At 54.8% G+C, this 22,251-nt stretch overlaps 1 protein-coding gene across 1 annotated transcript in view; it reads right to left on the bottom strand.

Annotated features, from left to right (window-relative positions):
- Positions 1-12,349: 12,349 nt before the first annotated feature.
- LOC119974807 (protein spinster homolog 3-like) overlaps positions 12,350-22,251 on the bottom strand; it is a 209,366-nt gene continuing 199,464 nt past the window's right edge. Inside the window, exon 12 of the mRNA XM_038814074.1 lies at positions 12,350-12,536. Within this exon, the coding sequence (XP_038670002.1) occupies positions 12,502-12,536 (35 nt within the window). The 3' untranslated portion in view covers positions 12,350-12,501. The remainder of the gene's footprint in view (positions 12,537-22,251) is intronic.

The following is a 22,251-nucleotide window of genomic DNA, read 5'->3' as shown; positions in this document are numbered from 1 at the left end:
CCACATTTGCTATCCTCCAGTCCTCTGGCACTATTCCTGTAGCCAATGATGACATAAAAATCAAAGCCAAAGGCTCAGCAATCTCTTCCCTGGCTTCCCAGAGAATCCTCGGCTAAATCCCATCAGGCCCCGGGGACTTATCTATTTTCACCTTGTCCAGAATTGCCAACACTTCTTCCCTACGCACCTCAATGCCATCTATTCTAATAGCCTGGGTCTCAGCATTCTCCTCCACAACATTATCTTTTTCCTGAGTGAATACTGACGAAAAGTATTTAGTATCTCGCTTATCTCCTCAGCCTCCACACACAACTTCCCACCACTGTCCTTGACTGGCCCTACTCTTACCCTAGTCATTCTTTTATTCCTGACATAATTTTCTATGTTTCTATATTTGTTCAAAGGCACTCACTACCCAATTTAAGGGCTTGCATCAGGAAGGGGGAGCGCCCAAGAGCCACCACTTTGCCCTTACTGCCAACCCTACTCTCCTTTCTCCCTCGCAACCCCCAACCCACGACCCCCATTCTGCTATTGTTCACCTGTGGCCTGAGATCCAGCAACAATACTTGTGGCCTTACATGCGTGTCATACCAGCAGCTGCCACCAGCTCCATGGTGGCACTGCATTTCAATAGAGCTACAGACGTTTGATTGGCTGGGGGCTGTCGGCAGGCAAGACTCCTGCCCCTGAGGGTCCTTGCCGCCGTCCAGCGAAGTGCCTGGGTCACACTAAATGCGACAGGCCTTCATGAAGAGCATAGACCTCTCACCGGCTCTCCAGCAGAGTGCAAACCCCCATCATCTTTACTCCATCTAGGGGGTGGCACGGTGGCGCAGTGGTATGAACTGTTGCTTCATGACGCCGAGGACCCCGGTTCAATCCCAGCTCCAGGTCACTGTCCGTGTGTAGTTTGCACATTCTCCCTGTGTCTGCGTGGGTCCACCCCCAAAACCCAAAGGTGTGCAGGTTGGTGGATTGGCCACGCTAAATTGCCCTTAATTGAAAAAAAAAAAGGAATTGGGTACTTTAAATTTATATTTTAAAAAAATCTCAATTTCATCTAGCACTTAGAGCCTAGGCAGCTGGAGGCAGAGCTACAAATGTTGGAGCCACATAATTCAGGGATTTGGAAGGGACCGGATTTGGAGGAGTGCAGAGATCTCAAAGTGTTGCCGAGTTGATAAAGGTGACAAAGGTAGGGAGGGGGCGAGGCCATAATTTGAACACAAGGATGGGAGTTTTAAAATGATTTAAATTAGCAGCACAGTGAGATGGCAGGCCTTTCAGGTTGCTTGGCCTGATTGGCAGATAGTTCACGGGGTGCGGGCTGTCAAGTAACAGAAGATGATCCAGGTGATGGTCAAAGAACAGGCCACATTCATTTTAAGAATTTGCGTGAGATACATTCGATTTAGTACGGTCAATGTGTACCTGAAGACTACTTAACATTAACATCGGAATATCATTACAGTTAGCACACACAATGCCAAAAAGGGACTTATTTTCTATTTGGTAAATTTACGTTGATATTTTATGGATCCATTCTACATATACATATACTTTCATACACACATATACATACATATGCATAACATAAGCTCATTGTACATGAAAGTGTACATTTACACCAATATTTAAATATAATAATAAATAAATGAATGTATAATAGTAAAAGATTTTCGAATAGACGACTGTTCTGGGGCTGTATCTGGATGCTTCTATTTATGTGATTTAATGCAGCAGATTTCAGCACATATACTGCAAGCCATTTGTCATGTTTGATATGTTGGAAGGGTTGAGATGAAGCACAATGTGAGGAAACTTGGAGCATAAACGTCGATGTAGATCAGTTAGACCATTACTTCACAAACACTTTAAGGCCATTTTAAGGCCTCAGATTTCATGTGATGCCAGGGTGAAAATTTAGGAAGGTATGAAAATTGTTGAGTGAGGGGGACGCGGGGAGGCTTAGAACATAGAACAGTACAGCACAGAACAGGCCCTTCGGCCCTCGATGTTGTGCCAAGCAATGATCACCCTACTCAAATCCACGTATCCACCCTATACCCGTAACCCAACAACTCCCCCCTTAACCTTACTATTAAGACACTATGGGCAATTTAGCATGGCCAATCCACCTAACCCGCACATCTTTGAACTGTGGGAGGAAACCGGAGCACCCAGAGGAAACCCACGCACACACGGGGAGGACGTGCAGACTCCGCACAGACAGTGACCCAGCCGGGAATCGAACCTGGGACCCTGGAGCTGTGAAGCATTTATGCTAACCACCATGCTACCGTGCTTCAACCCTCCCATCTCTCCCCTCTTCAGTCATTCTCTTCCACCTACGTCCCATCACGCTTTCCTTCACCTCATCTCCCTTCACCTCATCTCCCCCTTCACCCTATCTCCTCCTCCTTCATCCCTATCTACCCCTCCTTCATACCCATCACCCCACCATCACCCCATCTTCCCCACTTACCCCATCTTCACCCTTCACCCCATCTCCCCTTCCTTCACCCCAATCTCCCACCTTCACCTCATATTCCCCCTTCACCCCATCTACCCCTTCACCCCATCTCCCTCTCCTTCACCTCTATCTTCCCCCTTCACCCTATCTCCTCCTCCTTCATCCCTATCTACCCCTCCTTCAGCCCCATCACCCCACCATCACCCCATCTTCCTCACTCACCCCATCTTCCCCTTCACCCCATCCCCCCTTCACTCCAATCTCCCCCTTCACCCCATATTCCCCCTCCACCCCATATTCCCCCTTCATCCCATCTCCCCCTTCACCCCATCTCCCCCTTCACTCCATCTCCCCCTTTACCCCATCTCCCCCTCCTTCACCCCCATCTCCTCCTCTTCATCCCTATCAACCCCTCCTTCAACCCCATCACCCTGCCGTCACCCCATCTCCCCCTTCACCCCATCTCCCTCTCCTTCACTCCTATCTTTCCCCTTTACCTTATCCCCTCCTCCTTCATCCCTATCTACCCTTCTTTCATCCCCATCACCCCACCATCACCCCATCTCCCCTTCCTTCACCCCATATTCCCCCTTCATCCCATCTCCCCTTCACCCCATCTCCCCCTTCACCCCATCTCCCCCTTTACCCCATCTCCTCCTCCTTCACCCCCATCCCCTCCTCTTCATCCCTATCTACCCCTCCTTCAACCCCATCACCCTGCCGTCACCCAATCTCCCCACTTACCCCATCTCCCCCTCCTTCACATAATAAAGGCAAATTACTGCAGATGCTGGAATCTGAAACCAAAGAGAAAATGCTGGAAAATCTCAGCAGGTGTGGCAGCATTTGTAGGGACAGAAAAGAGCTAATGTTTCTAGTCCAAATGACCCTTTGTCAAAGCTATAAGAAGCGAAGAGCTCTCAGGCCATCCTGGTGTGGGATGGAGATTACACATCCATGGTGAATAGAATGCGGTTAGGCCCCGCGAATTGGAAGCTGTCAATATGAAGCAGTGCATCAGAGAAATCCCGGATGTAGGTGGGGAGCGAATGGACCAGAGGATTGAGGATGGAGTCAAGATAAGAGGAAATAAGTTCGGTGGGGCAGGAGCATGCTGACACAATGGACCTGCCGGGACAGTCCTTTTTGTGCATTTTGGGAAGTAGGCAAAAGCGGGCTGTCCGAGGTTAGGAGACTATGAGGTTAGAAGCTGTAGGGGGAAGGCTCCATCACTCTTTGCTTCTTTCTCAAAAAGAGACCCGGACAATTCCCATCCACCACCACTCTCCTCCGCCTGGCTGAACTCGTTCTATCTCTCAACAACTTCTCATTTAACTCATCCCATTTTCTCCAAATCAAAGGTGTAGGAATGGGTACCCACGTGGGTCCCAGCTACGTTTGCCTTTTTATGGGGTATGTGGAACATTCCTTGTTCCAGGCCTATCCGGGCCCCCTGCCACAACTCCTTTACCGATACATTGATGACTGTAGGTGGGAAATCACAATTGAGGAAGAAGGAACATATTTTGAAGCCCCATTTTGGAAAGTGGCATCTTCAGAACAAATGCGACGAAGGCGAAGGAGCTGAGAGAAAGGGATGGAGTCCTTACAGGGTGTAGGGTGCGAAGAGCTGTAGTTCAGATAGATGCGGGAGTCAGTGGGCTTGTCACGTTATGCTCTCGTCCGGACCTGGAAAGCATAATCCTCCGCCATTTTCGCCAACTCCAGCGTGATGCCACCACCAAACACATCTTCCCTTCACTCCCTCTGTCAGCATTCCGCAGAGACTGTTACCTCCGAGATAACCTAGTTCTCTCCTCCACCATACCCAGTACCTCTCCTATCACCCATGGCACCATCCCATGCAATCGCAGGTGTAACGCCTGTCCCTTTACCTCTTCCATGCTTAACATCCCAGCCCAAAAACTCCGTTCCAGGTTAAGCAGCGTTTCACTTGCATCACTTCCAATTTGGTCTCTTGCATTCGCTGCTCCCAATGTGGTCTCCTCTATATCGGAGAGACCAAACGCAGACTGGGTGATCGCTTTGCTGAGCATCTTCAGTCTGTGCGCATTCAGGACCCTGACCGCCCTGTTGCTTGCCATTTTAACGCAAGACCCTGCTCCCATTTCCACATGTCTGTCCTTGGCCTGCTGCAATGTTCCAGTGAAGCTCAACGCAAACTAGAGGAACAACATCTTGTCTTCCGGTTAGGCACACTACAGCCTTCCGGTCTCAACATCGAATTCAACAACTTCAGATGATTAGCTGTACCCCACCTAGACTCATTTGTTTCAATTCCATTTCATTTTAACTGACTTTTACCATTTCTTTCTTTCTCGTCTTTCTTTATATATATGTTTACCCCCCCCCCCCACCCATCCTATCCACCTTTCCTTAACCTTTCTCCCCTTTTGTTCCTCCATCCCCTGCCCCCGCATCTACATCTGCCACAGTTTTCCCTCTAATGTTAGTTTCTCCTTCACCCCATCTCACCCTCCTTCACCCCATCTCACCCTCCTTCACCCCCATCTCCCCCTCCTTCACCCCATCTCCCCGTCCTTCACCCCATCTCCCCCTCCGTCACCCCATCTTCGTCTCCTTCACCCTATCTCCCCCTCCTTCACCATATCTCCCTCTTCTTCAACCCATCTCCCTCTCCTTCACCCCATCTCCCTCTCCTTCACCCCATCTCCCTCTCCTTCACCCCATCTCCCTCTCCTTCACCCTATCTCCCTCTCCTTCACCCTGTCTCTCTCTCCTTCGATCCCTCTCCTTCACCCCATCTCCCTCTCCTTCACCCCATCTCCCTCTCCTTCACCCCATCTCCCTCTCCTTCACCCTATCTCCCTCTCCTTCACCCTGTCTCTCTCTCCTTCGATCCCTCTCCTTCACCCCATCTCCCTCTCCTTCACCCCATCTCCCTCTCCTTCACCCCATCTCCCCTTTGAGTGGAATTGCCACCAGTGCTGTAAAATTCTGCAATTCAATTTGGCAAAATGAAGCTGTTTACAATGTGTCAGTGCTTTTATTGATGATCCTCATGATCAAAACTAAAAGACGAAATCGTGTTTTGTTTCAACAATTCACTTTCTGTTACAATTTTATTCTTCTTACAATTCAGGATGGGAAATAGTTTTGAACTATTGACAGTCACTGTAAACACTCGCAGGCCAGGTTACGCAGGTGATGAAGAAAACTCCTTTAATAGAATTTACAGTGCAGAAGGAGGCCATTCGGCCCATCGAGTCTGCACCAGCTCTTGGAAAGAGCACCCTACCCAAGGTCAACACCCCCACCCTATCCCCATAACCCAGTAACGCCACCCAACACTAAGGGCAATTTTGGACACTAAGGGCCAATCATGGCCAATCCACCTAACCTGCACATCTTTGGACTGTGGGAGGAAACCGGAGCACTCGGAGGAAACCCACGCACACACGGGGAGGATGTGCAGACTCCGCACAAACAGTGACCCAAGCCGGAATCGAACCTGAGACCCTGGAGCTGTGAAGCCATTGTGCGATCCACCCGAACACGATCTCTAACCCAGACTCTGAAGGCTATCCCCCACTGTACATTATCCGTGTCTTCCATCAGCCTCACTCAGTGAGAATGTAAATTTATGTTGAATCATAACAGTTTTCACCGTGTCCCCATTCGAGACCAGGTCCAATTGGACTGAACCCATTTCCCACACGGTCACTAATGAGAGGCATCCTGAAAGTCATCCGTCTGGCCGGGATTTAGAATCCACAGAATTCCTACAGTGCAGAAGGAGGCCATTCGGCCCATTGAGTCTGCACGCTCGTTAATCTCGGCTCCCCAAGTCATGCTTGAATTTAAAAAATGCATTGCCTTATTTCCCTGGAATCAGCACCTTTATAAAATATGCTACGGATCTGCATTCCTGATTGGAATAAATCTGGATTTCCTTTTCCTTTGTCTGGATATACATTCCCAACATTGTTCCCGGCAGCAGCGTCAGCTGCACTGGATGTAGATCCAAACAATGGTCGGAATAATAAAATGGTATAAACAACATAACTTCCAGTGGAATAAAGTGTCCCACTGAACAAACGTACCTCAGCAACAATTCTGTGCAAGAATTATGAGAAAGGTTTACAGTTTAATCTGGAACTTTTGTGGCACTAACAAAACCTTACTCATTGACGATGGATGGATTCACTCCCTGGAGCCTCAATGGTTTGTGAGGAATACACCAAGCTACCCCGGAGCTGATAGGGACAGCTTCAGGGACCTCTCCGTGCCCTTAGCCAACGGAGAGTTGAAATATAAATACCGGCAGGCTTTAGCAATTCCGTGAGCACTAATGGAAATTGGTTTGGTCATGGGGCAATGGTGGGAACTGGTCACGTGATGAAGCCAGTATACCAACCGTCTAGCCGCAGACATGGGGAACGGCCACTTGGGTGAGGTGCTGGAATGTGGACAGTGCCGATGGGCCATCAACACCCTCCTGTGGGAGGATGGGAGGGGTGGGGGCTGTTTGTGTGGCAGTGCAAACTTTCAGCTTCAATGTATTTGGCCCGGTGGCCAATTCATCCTTTGCTGGATGGCCAGTTTTCACAGTTAGCCTATTTTAACCTGATCTGGACGAGACTTTATGTCTGCTGCACGTAAAAGACCCCAAGGGACTTCCGATCGAGGCCATGGAGCGAGTGGTCATGCATTTGGTGGTTCCCGCTCGAGGGGGAATTTCTCGTCCTTTTTCACCCGATTTAAAGGGTGTTTGCTGGTGTGGGGTGCATGAGCACTGAGGAATAGAAGTACTACATATGGGGCCAGTTTATACAAGGAGTATAACAAGTAAGAGGCAGCAGCATGGGAGAGAGCTTATTCGAGGTGTGACGCAGGAAAAGATGGCGGAGGGTGCTGAGGCGTCGCTGCCCGCCTAGTAATCTACTGAACAACTTGTGGACTTTTTAATGCAAAGTTCCAGCCCCAGAGGCAGGAGGCGTCAGAAGACCTGGCAACGGTGATGGAGACGCTTAGGGCAGCAATCGAATGGCGCAGAGGCTGGAGGTGGAGGGTGCGGCACTCCAGAAGGTGGAGGAGTCGATGGGAGAGCATGAAGACCAGCAACCTCACAAGGAAGGGATGAGGTTTAGCGTGTTGTATGCTGCACGTCTATGGGTCACGCATCAGAATCAAGAGTTTTATTTTGATACGCTGGAGGAGATGAGTGAATTTATTTATTTATTTTCATTTTATTTTAATGGGGATGCGCGATTGAGGCCGCACATAGTCCTGTTTTTACAGTGGGGAGCCTCGCTCGCTGGAACTCCCTGTTGTAGTGATAGATCAGGACACCATTTTTAAAATGACATCATGATCTCCAAGGCCCCGAAATGAATCCCCGACCTCCCCCCCCCACCCAGCCCGAACGAAGCATGCGAGGGTCCCTCAACACTCATGGCGGGCAACCCCAGCTCGATCGCGCACACACAAAGAAATGCCAGCTTGGCACCCTGGCAGTGCCAACCCAGCACCCTGGTATAACCCCGCCAGCTGGCAGTGCCACCTGGAAGCACCAGGCTGGCACCCACTTGGCAGTGCCAGAGTGCCGGCCCAGGGTACACAGGCGGCACCAGCCATGCCAGGGCACCACCCTGCCCAGATGGCATGCTGCAGGGGGCTCCGATCCCCTCGGAGACCCCCATGGCATTACGTCTGGTTCCCGTTTGTAGGAACCAGTACCAAAAGCGCTCACCTGAGGTCCCCGAGGCCGAAGTGAGTGAATTTATCAGTGACCGTGGGCTGGGAGGTGTGTGAGGACATTGAATTTTGGTGATGCTAAAGTGGGAAAGGGGGTTTACACGGCAGGCGGCTGGTTGCATTTAATGAATATGGGTGCAGAGTGGGTGAGTGTGTACTTTTTCTTACTTTCTTGCTGTGTTTTGGGGGAATGGCAGGTGAAGGGCGATTGGAGGGAAGAGGGACAGGCGGAGGCCTCGAGTGGGGGCCACTATGCTAGCTGGTTAGCTAGTTAGGGGCTGGTTTAGCACAGTGGGCTAAACAACTGGTTTGTAAGGCAGAACAAGGCCAGCAGCGCGGGATCAATTCCCGTACCGGCCTCCACGAACATTTGCCGGAATGTGGTGACTAGGGGCTTTTCACAGTAACTTCATTGAAGCCTACTCGTGACAATAAGCAATTATTATTATTAACAGGACTGAAGTGGGGGGTCGATCTGTGGAGGGAGTGGGGATGGTTGGGTTTTCTTTGTCTTTGTTTATGGGGGGGAGGGGAAGGGGAGGGATTCTGATGTGAGTGGAGTTGATGTGACGCAGATGGTTAAGAGGAGATATAGAACATAGAACATAGAACATAGAACATAGAACAGTACAGCACAGAACAGGCCCTTCGGCCCTCGATGTTGTGCCGAGCAATGATCACCCTACTTAAACCCATGTAACCCGTATACCCGTAACCCAACAATCCCCCCATTAACCTTACACTACAGGCAATTTAGCATGGCCAATCCACCTAACCCGCACATCTTTGGACTGTGGGAGGAAACCGGAGCACCCGGAGGAAACCCACGCACACACGGGGAGGACGTGCAGACTCCACACAGACAGTGACCCAGCCGGGAATCGAACCTGGGACCCTGGAGCTGTGAAGCATTGATGCTAACCACCATGCTACCGTGAGCCCATAAAATGGCGGTGGTTATCTTGGGGAGGGTCCGAGGGGGTGCGAGGCGTGGACCTGGAGGAGCTGGTTAAAGGTGGCTGATCGGTGAGGGTGGGGGGGGAGGGGGTGCCCCATGACCCGGTTGATTACGTGGAACATGCGGGGCCTAAATGGACTGATCGAAAGGTCATGCAGTTTCACACATTTAAGGAGTTTGAAGGCAGCCATTGTGTTTCTTCAGGAGGCGCACCTGAAGCTGGGAGACCAGACGAGGCTGAAGAAAGGATGGGTGGGGCAGGTGGTCCACTCGGGGTTGGATGTGAAGATGAAGGAGGGCGGCCTTTGATATCAGCAATATCGTGATGGTTAGCAGGAAGCGAGAGAGGATGCCTGTGGTGCTAGTGGATGTTTATGCCCCAAATTGAGGCGGGCCGTAGCAAAGGTTCCAGACCGGGACAAGCACTGCCTGATTATGGGGGAGATTTCAATACGGTTCTAGATCCTGGTTGGATCGGTCGTGTCCTAGGCCCCTGAGGTTGTCGGCCACGGCAAAGAAGTTGTTGGGGTTTATGGAGCGGATGGAGGGGGGGACCTTTGGCGATTTGAAAGGCCAAGGGTGAACAAGTTTTCATATTCTTTGCACGTGCAGCGGGTATACTCCCAGATTGATTTTTTTTTTGTTTTGGGCAAGGTAACATCACCAACATCGGCAGGGGGGGTAGGATCGGAGTATTCGGCGAATGTGGCCCCGGATTACGCACCACATTGGGTGGATTTGTGCAGGAGCAGGTTCAGCAGCGACAGCGGGAGGAACTGAAAGCGGAGGTAAGGGCGGAATTTATATTGATTCGACCGCATAGAGAGCGGAGCGGGCTGAGAGGCTGAGATTTGTGGGGGTCATTCTGAGAGTAGACTGGAAATATTCGGTGGCAGCAGCGGAGGCATTGCTGAAGGAAAAGCAGAGGGTTTCGATGGAGTTTGGGCTAGTATCCACGGAGACAGAGAGGGTGAACAGGGGTTTTGAGGCTTTTATCGAAGGCTATATAGCTCGGAGCCTCCAGTGGGGGATGAAGCGGTTTTTGGACGAGTTGGAGTTTCCAAGGGTTGAGGAGGTGAAGGTGCAGTGACTGGAAACCCCGATGGGCTGAGGGAGGTGATGGATTGCGTGGGGTCGAAGCAAGCGGGGAAGGCCCCAGGGACAAATGGGCTCCCAATCGAATTTTATAAGAAGTTTGGGTTGGTGCTGGGTGGGCCCTGCTGGTTGAGATATACAAAGAATCGATGCTAAGGGGGGTGCTCCCCTCCACAATGTCACAGGCCTCGATATCACTTATTTGAGAAGGACAAAGGAAAGGAGCTGTGTGGATTGTACCGCCTGATCTCGCTGTTGAGTGTGGAGGTTGCTTAATGTTATAATGATGCCCTCAGAGGGCTGGGTTTTGGGGGGGGGGGGGGGGGGGGGCAAACCATGGACATATGTTTTGAGCATGTCTGAGGTTGAGTGGGTTTTGGAAGGGAATTTTGGACATGATGTCAAAGATTCTAGGGTAGAGGTAGCTCCGAGTCTGGAGCTGGCGATACATGGGAGTGTCTGTGGATCCAGGAGAGAGGCCGACGTCTTGGCCTTTGCTTCCCTGGTAGCCCAGAGATGGACTTTGTTGTGCTGGCAGGAATCAGGGCCTCTGGGTGAGTGATTTCACAGAGTTTCTGCATTTGGAAAGATCAAGTTCGCTATTTGAGGAGCGGAGGAGGGGTTCACCGTGAGGTGGAAGCTGTTTAGCAACTTCTTTAAGGGTTGTTGAGTCGTCAGCGGCGGTGGGGGGGTTGTTTTATTTCTTTTTTGTTGTCAGGGTTAAGAGGGGGTGGGAAGATGGAAAAGGGAGGCAGGTGCTGGGATGGCAGCGAGCTGAGTGGAGGGTGTCGGTTGGGGGGGGGGGGGGAGGTGTAGGGAGGGTGGGGGTGGGTGGGGCCTTTGTTACCTGTTGCCGCGGCTGTTTTTTGTATTCACCCCTCAACAAACCTCAATAAAACTGACTATCTGGTCATTTTCTATTGCTACTTGGGTTGTCTTGCTATGTACAAATTGGTTGCTGAGCTTCCTGCACAACAACAGTGACTATATTGCAAAGGTTTTTTTGGGATTCCATGAGAAAATCTCTGTATCAGTCAATCCACTTCTTATGCTCACCAAGGTGATTTTTTTCCAAGGTGCCGTTCTTCTAAGTTAGGAAGGAGTAGCAAACCCTGGGCTGGATTCTCTGCACCCCGATGCCAAAATTGCGGCCGGCGTGGGGGCGGGGAATCCATTTCCCCACACGGAATTGGGACCGGCACCGCCGGTTCCCCGATTCTGCGGGCCCCAAAAAGCGTGTACTCGGAGAGTTCGCCACACCGCCCAGCACCTACCTGGGGCCATTAATGGAGGCCCGCTCTGCCATACACCGCCCCCGACCGGTTGAAGTCCTGACAGCGTGGACCTAATGTGGTCCAGCCGGTTGGGATGACCACGGCCGTCCTGGTCGGCGGTGGATTGATTGGAGGGCAGGGGGGGCCTTATAGGTGGCCGGGAAATGTTTGTGTGGGTGTTGAGGGTCGGGCGTGCAGCCAATCGGGGGGTCTATTTTCAGTGTCCAGCTCCGCAGTCCGAGTCCGCTATGGAGCACAGCGAGGCCGCTGGAGGCTGCTGCGCACATGCGTGACCTCCGACCCGGAAGTGCGGGGCCCGTATCGGGCAGCAATAGCTGCTAGATCTATGCCGGGTCCCTGCTAGCCCCCTGCAGGGTGAGGAATATTTCACACCAGGTTTTCTGCCGTTAAAGTCTGACACCGGCATGGGGACATGGTCCCAATAACGGAGAATCCAGCCCCCTATTAGTGATTCAAAGTGATTTTTTTTAATGAAATGAAAATCGCTTATTGTCACGAGTAGGCTTCAAATGAAGTTACTGTGAAAAGCCCCTAGTCGCCACATTCCGGCACCTGTTCGGGGAGGCTGGTACGGGAATCGAACCGTGCTGCTGGCCTGCTTGGTCAGCGAATTAGCCCTGTGCTAATCAGCCCCATTTTAAATAAAGGTGACAGCATGTTACCATGGGCAACCAGGTTCAGAATAGAAGCAGGCAGGCTACACACTAGGTTGACTTGCTCTATGTACAAAGTGCAGAGTGAGGAATGCCGATGTGAAGACCATCTTCAAAAAGCTGATGCTGAAAGTGCTGTTTTCAGTCGCTGAGAAAATATCAGTGTTTTATTTCATTAAAAACTTATTGATTGATGTTCCAGCCAATCACAAAATGATCCTCCTTTGATCCAGCAGCCCAAATAGTTTTATTCAACACTTCAGCTTTCTGTTTGGCAACGGAGTCTTAGGTTCTCTGGGCGCAGGTCACCTCTGCTGGATCTGCAAAACATATGACAGCAATCACAGCAATTTAACAGCAACCATAGTAAACAAACTAATGTTACGATCCCAGCTGATGTTACGACTGGACAGATCCCAGGGTGAAACCTGGATTCTTGGATCCTAACTTTTATTTTTGTTGAGATACGGGAGGACAGCAACAGACCGAGTCACAAAGATAAGTGTTTATTAGACTATATTAGACTGCTCCTTCACCCCAACTATAATTTACAGGTATATACAGATTCATAAGGATAAGACAAGATCTTATCTAATGTTCTCAGTAAGTGCACAGTCCATGTAGACCAATGTGGTCAGACAGCCCACATTCCAAAACCAAGCTGGCAGACACCAGCCAATACAACTTCTACAGATTTCACAGTAATTACCCCTGATGCCCTTCACATTGTGAGTCAGTGGGTCTCACTCGAACTCTGTCTTCCACATGAGAGTTTCTAATTTCCACTTTCGAAGAACATGCCTTGGAATCTTCTCCCAAATGACGCCTTCTCTGGGATGTCAACACCAAGGATCCAGCTCCAGGATTTCAACCTCTTTCCATTATATCTTCAATTAATTTTTACAAGATTAGTTCACGAGATGTGGGTGCCGATGGTGAGACCAGCATTTATTGCCCATCCCTAATTGCCCTAGAAAAGGTGGTGGTGAGCTGCCTTCTTGAACCGCTGCAGTCCACGTGGTGTAGGTGCACCCACTGTGCTGTTGGGGAGGGAGTTCCAGAATTTAGACCCAGCGACAGCGAAGGAACGCCGGTATATTTCCAAGTCAGGATGGTGAGTGGTTAGAGAGAAATTTGCAGGTGGGTGGTGTTCCCAAGCATCTGCTTCCCTTGTCCTTCTAGATGGTAGAGGTCATGGATTTGGAAGGTGCTGCCTTGGTGAGTTGCTGCAATGCATCTTATAGATGCTGCACACTGCAGCCACTGTGCATCAATGGTGGAGGGAATGAATGTTTGTGGATGGGATGTCAATCAAGACGGCTGCTTTGTCCTGGATGGTGTTGAGCTTCTTGGCTGTTGTTGGAGCTTCATTCATTCAGGCAAGTGGAGAGTATTCTATCACAATCCCGACTTGTGCCTTGTGGACAGGCTTTGGGGAGTCAGGTGGTGAGTTACTCGCTGCAAGATTCCCCAGCCTCTGACCTGTTCTTGTAGCCACAGTATTTATATGACAGGTCCGGTTCAGTATCCGATCAATGGTAACCCCCCCAGGAGGTTGATTTGATTTTGCGATGGTAATGACATAGAATGACAAGAGGAGATGATTAGATTTTCTTTTGTTGGAGATGGCCATTGCCAGGCACTAGTGTGGGCTGAATGTTACTTGCCACTTGTCAGCCCAAGCCTGGATATTGTCTCAGTCTTGCTGCATTTGGACGTCAACTGTTTCCTTATCTGAGGACTCACGGATGTTGATTAACATTGTTTAATCATCAGCAAACATGCCTGATGCACAATTTTTAAAAAAATTTTGTTTTGAAGATAGCTGGGTTCTCTTTTATTGGCAATGATCATTTTTGAGCACATGTGTGGTGCAAATGTTCCTTATTACATCTATGAAATTGAAACATTCATGATTATGAAGGGCTCGATAGGGTTGCCAATACTTAAGACATTGTTCCCCATGCTCTCCAGTGAGCCGATCAGCAGCAAATGCAGGATAAAAACAATCTGTGATTGGCAGAGCATTGTGAAGGTGAGTGGTCATGGTGCATTCTCTCCCTTGCCTTCCCATGCAGATGCCAGGCCCCTAAAGGAGCTCAGGGGGTCAAGATGACGGACTGGGCTGAAAAAGCTAAGAGGCACAGCAGCAGCCGCCGGGACAGCTGGAGTCTCTGAAAGGGCCAGGGTGAGTGTGATAGCCGAAGGTTAGGACTTCATACAACACATGGTAATAATAATAATAATCTTTATTAGTGTCACACGTAGGCTTACATGAACACTGCAATGAAGTTACTGTGAAAATTTCCTAGTCGCCACACCATGGCGCCTGTTCAGGTATGCAGAGGGAGAATTCAGAATGTCCAATTCACCGAACACGCACATCTTTTGGGACTTGTGGGACGAAACCGGAAGCACCCGGAGGAAAGCCACGCAGACGGCAGGGCACAACTCTATCCAGAAATACTACTCCTCACCCTGCAGGGTCATCCCTCCGACCTGCTCCCAGGTTGGGGTTTATATCCTGTGAGGTTCCTCCCAATTACCGGGCTCTGCCGCCCCCCCCCCCCCCCCCCCCCCCCCCCCGCCGCACCCTCCCCCGGCCGCGCCCCCCCCCCCCCCCCCGCCCGCAACACGCACAATCACCTGGGGAGTTTATACTCGAAGATATCAGAGGAGAACCGTATACAATATAGGTTTTGGCCCTGTTTGGCATCAAATTCTTCCCCGGTGGTAAAGTGCCCAAAGCTCATGGGCCTGGGTGAGGAAAGAATGAGTCTGTGTGAGTGCGTCACAGCAAGAAGCTTAGGACTGGGAGTGAGCCAGACACACACATCTTCCCCCATCTCCTCCACCCTCCCCAAAAACCTTCCCACAGCAAGTCGGGACAGGAGGAACTTCAGGTCGAAATTTCCGACCCCGACTTTCGTATGAGTTCTACTGAGGCCAGGTCAGAGTGTGTCCCACCAGGGGCCAACCCGAGGTCAGTGTTAGTTAAACCCAGCTCCTTAGCTTGGTCCTGGTCTCCACCCCTTCCTTGACCAGGACTGAGGGCGTAGTCTGCCTCTTTTGCCCGGCTTCTTTTTTTTAAAAATAATTTTTATTGAAATTTTTACAAAATATAAACTCAACTCTATTAACAAAACAACCGTGGTAACACCCCAAGAACAATTCCCACCCAACTTCAAAAGCAACTACAAACAAAGAAAAAACAAAAAAACAAAGAACACCCAACAACAAAAGGGAAAGAGATAGCACCCGCCACATCCCACAGACCCGTGTACACAGTTCTCCCTCCCCCCAATCCAAACAACCCCCTCGCTCCCCCTCCCCCCTCCCTCCCACCTCCCCTCTCCCCTCTCCCCCTCCTCCCCCCTCCCCTCTCCCCCTCCTCCCCCTCCCCTCCTCCCCCTCCTCCCCCTCCCCCTCCCCCCCTCCCCTCCCCTCCCCCCCTCCCCTCCCTCCTCCTCCCCTCTCCCCTCTCCCCCTCCTCCCCCCTCCTCCCCCTCCTCCCTCCTCCCCCCTCCCCCCTCCCCTCCTCCCCTCCCCCTCCTCCCCTCCCCCCTCCCCCTCCTCCCCTCCCCCCTCCCCCTCCTCCCCTCCCCCCTCCCCCTCCTCCCCTCCCCCCTCCCCCTCCTCCCCCTCCCCCTCCTCCCCTCCCCCCTCCCCCTCCTCCCCTCCCCCTCCCCTCCTCCCCTCCTCCCCTCCCCCCTCCCCCCTCCCCTCCTCCCCTCCCCCCTCCCCCCTCCCCTCCTCCCCTCCCCCCTCCCCCCTCCCCCCTCCCCCCTCCCCCCTCCCCCCTCCCCCCTCCCCCCTCCCCCCTCCCCCCTCCCCCTCCTCCCCCCGGGTTGCTGCTGCTGCCGGTCTATTTCCCTACTGTTCCGCCAGGAAGTCCAGGAAAGGCTGCCACCGCCTAAAAAACACTTGTACTGATCCCCTCAGGGCAAATTTCACCTTCTCCAATTTGATGAACCCCGCCATGTCATTGATCCAGGCCTCCACGCTTGGGGGCCTCGCATCCTTCCACTGAAGAAGAATTCTCCGCCGGGCTACTAGGGACGCAAAGGCCAGAACACCGAACTCTTTCACCTCCTGTACTCCCGGCTCCACTGCAACCCCAAAAATTGCGAGTCCCCAGCCTGGCTTGACCCTGGATCCCACCACCCTCGACACCGTCCTTGCTACCCCCTTCCAAAACTCCCCCAGCGCTGGGCACGCCCAAAACAAATGGGCGTGGTTGCTGGGCTCCCCGAGCACCTAGCACACTTGTCTTCGCCCCCGAAAAACCTACTCATCCTCGTCCCGGTCATGTGGGCCCTATGCAGCACCTTGAACTGTATGAGGCTAAGCCTTGCACAGGAAGAGGAGGAATTCACTCTCTCCAGGGCATCCGCCTACGTCTCTTCCTCAATCTCCTCACCCAGCTCCTCTTCCCATTTACCCTTCAGACCTCCTGCATTACCCGGTATATGTCCAAAATCCTCCCTCCTCCAACCCACACCCCCGAGAGCAACCGATCCCGCACCCCTCGTGGGGGCAGCAAGGGGAACCCCTCCACCTGCTGCCTGGCAAACGCCCTCGCCTGCATGTACCTAAACATGTTCCCCGGGGGGAGCCCAAACTTCCCCTCTAACTCCCCCAAGCTCGCGAACCTCCCCTCCACAAGCAGGTCCCTCAACCTCCTAACCCCTGCCCTGTGCCAGCCCAGAAATCCGCCATCAATGCTCCCTGGGACAAACCGATGGTTCCCCCATATCGGGACCTCCATCGAGCCCCCCACGTCTCCCCTGTGCCGTCTCCATTGCCCCCAAATTTTGAGGATAGCCGCCACCACCGGGCTCGTGGTATACCTCGTTGGAGGGAGCGGCAACGGCGCCGTTACCAGCACCCCCTGGCTCGTGTCCACACATGACGCCGCCTCCATCCTCTTCCATGCTGCCCCTTCCCCGTCCATTACCCACTTACGCACCATCGCTGCATTGGCAGCCCAATAGTACCCACAGAGGTTGGGCAACGCCAGCCCCCCCCTATCTCTACCTCGTTCCAGAAACACTCTTCTCACCCTTGTGTGGGCGTCCCATGCGCCCACACAAATCCCGTGATACTCCTGTTGACCCTCCTAAAAAAGGCCTTCGGGATAAGGATGGGGAGGCACTGGAACAGGAACAAAAACCTCTGGAGCACCGTCATCTTAACGGACTGCACCCTCCCCGCCAGTGAAAGCGGTAACATATCCCACCTCTTAAACTCCTCCTCCATCTGCTCCACCAACCTTGTGAGGTTGAGCTTGTGCAGGGGCCCCCAGCTCCCAGCCACCTGGACCCCTAGGTACCTGAAGCTCTTCCCTGCCTGCTTCAATGGGAGCCTACCAATCCCCTCCTCTTGATCCCCCGGATGCACCACAAACAACTCACTCTTGCCCAGGTTCAACTTATACCCCGAGAAACCCCCAAATTCACTAAGAATCCTCATCACCTCCGGCATCCCCCCACCGGGTCCGCCACATACAGCAACAGGTCGTCTGCACACAGCGACACTCGATGCTCCTCCCCACACCGCACCAGGCCCCTCCAGTTCCCTGACTCCCTCAATGCCATGGCCAGGGGCTCAATCGCTAACGCGAAGAGTAAGGGGGACAGGGTCACCCCTGTCTCGTCCCCCGGTACAGCTGAAAGTACTCCGACCTCCTCCTGTTTGTGGCTACACTCGCCATCGGGGCCTCGTAGAGCAGTCTCACCCACCGGATAAATCCCTCCCCAAACCCAAACCTCTCCAACACCTCCCACAAATACTCCCACTCAACCCTATCAAAGGCCTTCTCCGCATCCAATGCCACCACTATCTCCTCCTCCCCTTCCATGGCCGGCATCATAATGACATTGAGGAGCCTTCGCACGTTCGTATTCAACTGCCTTCCCTTCACAAACCCCGTCTGGTACTCATGAATGACCCCGGGCACGCAATCCTCTATTCTAGTGGCCAGGATCTTTGCCAGCAGCTTAGCGTCGGCGTTAAGCAGCGAAATCGGCCTATATGACCCGCACTGCAGAGGGTCCTTGTCCCGCTTCAGGATCAAGGAAATCAGCGCCCGTGACATAGTTGGGGGCAAAGCCCCCCCCCCCCCCCCCCCCCCCCCACTCCCTTGCCTCGTTAAAGGTCCGGACCAACAGGGGGCCCAACAGGCCCAAATACCTTTTATAAAATTCCGCCGGAAACCCGTCCGGCCCCGGCGCCTTCCCCGACTGCATGCTCCCTATCCCTTTGACCACTTCCTCCAGCTCAATCGGCGCCCCCAGTCCCTCCACCTGCTCCTCCTCCACCCTCGGGAATCGCAGCTTGTCCAAGAAGCGCCCCATTCCACCCCCCTCCACTGGGGGTTCAGACCGGTACAGTTCCCCATAGAAGTCTCTGAAGACCCCATTAACATCGACTCCCCTCCGCACCACCTTCCCAGCCTTATCCGTCACTCCCCCAATCTCCCTGGCCGCGTCCCGCTTTCGGGGCTGGTGTGCCAGCATCCTGCTCGCCTTCGCAAGAGGGTGCCAGTGTTCAGGTAGGTGGTTTGAAGTGTGTCTACTTCAATGCCAGGAGTATACGAAATAAGGTAGGGGAACTGGCAGCATGGGTTGGTACCTGGGACTTCGATGTTGTGGCCATTTCAGAGACATGGATAGAGCAGGGACAGGAATGGTTGTTGCAGGTTCCGGGGTTTAGGTGTTTTAGTAAGCTCAGAGAAGGGGGCAAAAGAGGGGGAGGTGTGGCGCTGCTAGTCAAGGACAGTATTACGGTGGCGGAAAGGATGCTAGATGGGGACTCTTCTTCTGAGGTAGTGTGGGCTGAGGTTAGAAACAGGAAAGGAGAGGTCATCCTGTTGGGAGTTTTCTATAGGCCACCTAATAGTTCTAGGGATGTAGAGGAAAGGATGGCGAAGATGATTCTGGAAAAGAGCGAAAGTAACAGGGTAGTTGTTATGGGAGACTTTAACTTTCCAAATATTGACTGGAAAAGATATAGTTCGAGTACATTAGATGGGTCATTCTTTGTACAATGTGTGCAGGAGGGTTTCCTGACACAATATGTTGACAGGCCAACAAGAGGCGAGGCCACATTGGATTTGGTTTTGGGTAATGAACCAGGCCAGGTGTTAGATCTGGAGGTAGGTGAGCACTTTGGAAACAGTGGGCGAAATTCTCCGACCCCACGCAGGGTCGGAGAATAGGCGGGAAGCGGCGTTATTTCCGCTCCCGCAGGTTTTTCAATTCTCCCGGCGGTAAAAAACCGGCGTTGTGCAAATCCCGCCGGCAGCCTGTGAAAACAGCTGGTGCCGGCGGGATTTCATTTTTTTTGCACTGACCTTAAATCTCCGGCCCGGATGGGCCGAAGTCCCGCCGCCGTGGCCACGGGTCACGTCGGCGAAAATCACAGTTGATTTAAAACGGCGTCAACCATTGATGATGGTTGACGCCGTTCAGTGTCGGGGGTGGGTTGCGGCATGGGGGGGGGGGAGTGGGTTGCGGCATGGGGGGGGAGTGGGTTGCGGCATGGGGGGGGAGTGGGTTGCGGCATCGGGGGGGGAGTGGGTTGCGGCATCGGGGGGGGTTGCGGCATGAGGGGGCATCGGGGGGGTGGGTTGCGGCATCGGGGGGGGTGGGTTGCGGCCATCGGGGGGGCATCGGGGGAGTGGGTTGCGGCATCGGGGGAGTGGGTTGCGGCATCGGGGGGGTGGGTTGCGGCATCGGGGGGGGTGGGTTGCGACATCGGGGGGGGGGGTTGCGGCATCGGGGGGGTGGGTTGCGGCATCGGGGGGGGGGGTTGCGGCCATCGGGGGGCATCGGGGGAGTGGGTTGCGGCATCGGGGGAGTGGGTTGTGGCATCGGGGGGGGTGGGTTGCGGCATCGGGGGGGTGGGTTGCGGCATCGGGGGGGTGGGTTGCGGCATCGGGGGAGTGGGTTGCGGCATCGGGGGAGTGGGTTGCGGCATCGGGGGAGTGGGTTGCGGCCATCGGGGGGGCATCGGGGGAGTGGGTTGCGGCATCGGGGGAGTGGGTTGCGGCATCGGGGGGGTGGGTTGCGGCATCGGGGGGGTGGGTTGCGGCATCGGGGGAGTGGGTTGCGGCATCGGGGGAGTGGGTTGCGGCATCGGGGGAGTGGGTTGCGGCATCGGGGGAGTGGGTTGCGGCATCGGGGGGGTGGGTTGCGGCATCGGGGGGGTGGGTTGCGGCATCGGGGGAGTGGGTTGCGGCATCGGGGGAGTGGGTTGTGGCATGGGGGGGGCATCGGGGGGGGTGGGTTGCGGCATCGGGGGGGTTTGGGGCAGCGGCGGGCAGAGGGGAGGCGACGGATGCCCGGGGCCAACGCACCGTCGCCCCCCCCTCTGTACGCCGCTGCCCCCTACCCCAACCACCCCCCCTCACCACCCCTACCTCCCTCCAATGCCCCTACCCCCCTCCCCACCACCCCTACCCCCCTCCCCACCACCCCTACCCCCTCCCCACCACCCCTACCTCCCTCCAACGCCCCTACCCCCCGCCCCACCACCCCTACCCCCCTCCAACGCCACCCCCCATCTCTCGCAACGCCGCAACCCCCCCCCTTAACGCCGGGTCCCCCCCCTCAACGCCGGGTCCCCCCCCCCCTTAACGCCGGGTCCCCCCCCCTTAACGCCGGGTCCCCCCCCCTCAACGCCGGGTCCCCCCCCCCTCAACGCCGGGTTCCCCCCCCCCTTAACGCCGGGTCCCCCCCCCCTTAACGGGGTGTGGGTACCGACCCACACCCCGTCCCCCTCCCTCTGAAGGCCGGTACCCACACCCCCCCCTCTCTCCTCCTCCTCCCCCCTCCTTCCTCCTCCCCACCTCCTTCCTCCTCCCCCCCACTTCCTTCCTCCGTCCCCCTCTTCATTCCTCCGTCTCCCCCCCTTCCTTCCTCCCACCTTCCTTCCTCCGTTAGTGGGGGGGGGGGTGCGACGTTAGTGGGGGGTGGGGGTGCGGGTGTGGGGGTGCGGCGTTGGAGGGGGGTAGGGGTGGTGAAGGGGGTAGGGGTGGTGAGGGAAGGGGTTGGGGTAGGGGCAGCGGCGTGCAGAGGAGGGGGGCGACGGATGCCCGGGGCCAACGCACCGTCGCCCCCCCTCTGCACGCAGCTGCCCCTACCCCAACCCCCTCCCCTCACCACCCCTACCCCCTTCACCACCCCTACCCCCCTCCAACGCCGCACCCCCACACCCCCACCCCCACCCCCCACTAACGCCGCACCCCCCCCTCCCCCACTAACGGAGGAAGGAAGGGGGGGGGAGAGGAGAGAGGGAGGGGGGGGGAGGAGGAGAGAGAGGGGGGGGGAGGAGGAGAGAGGGGGGGTGTGGGTACCGGCCTTCAGAGGGAGGGGGACGGGACGGAGTGTGGGTACCGGCGTTGGGGGGGGGGGGGGGGGGACCCGGCGTTGGGGGGGGGGACCCGGCGTTGAGGGGGGGGGGACCCGGCGTTGAGGGGGGGGGAGAGACCCGGCGTTGGAGGGGGGTAGGTGTGGTGGGGAGGGGGGTAGGTGTGGTGGGGAAGGAGGTAGGGGTGGTGGGGAGGGAGGTAGGGGGGGAGGGAGGTAGGGGTGGTGGGGAGGGAGGTAGGGGTGGTGGGGAGGGAGGTAGGGGTGGTGGAGAGGGAGGTAGGGGTGGTGGGGAGGGAGGTAGGGGTGGTGGGGAGGGAGGTAGGGGTGGTGGGGAGGGAGGTAGGGGTGGTGGGGAGGGAGGTAGGGGTGGTGAGGGGGGGGTGGAGGTAGGGGTGGTGAGGGGGGGGTTGAGGTAGGGGTGGTGAGGGTGGGGGTTGGGGTAGGGGGCAGCGGCGTACAGAGGGGGGGGCGACGGTGCATTGGCCCCGGGCATCTGTCGCCCCCCCTCTCTGCCCGCCGCTGCCCCCAAACCCCCCCCCCCCAAATGCCGGAACACCCCCCCCCCCAAATGCCGGAACACACCCCCCCCCCAATGCCGGAACACACCCCCCCCCAATGCCGGAACACAACCCCCCCCCAATGCCGGAACACCCCCCCCCCC

This window comes from Scyliorhinus canicula, chromosome 12 (genome assembly GCF_902713615.1).
Source record: "Scyliorhinus canicula chromosome 12, sScyCan1.1, whole genome shotgun sequence".
Taxonomy (NCBI): Eukaryota; Metazoa; Chordata; class Chondrichthyes; order Carcharhiniformes; family Scyliorhinidae; genus Scyliorhinus; species Scyliorhinus canicula.
Note: the sequence above shows the minus strand (reverse complement) of the source record. Positions and strands in the feature narration are given on the sequence as shown.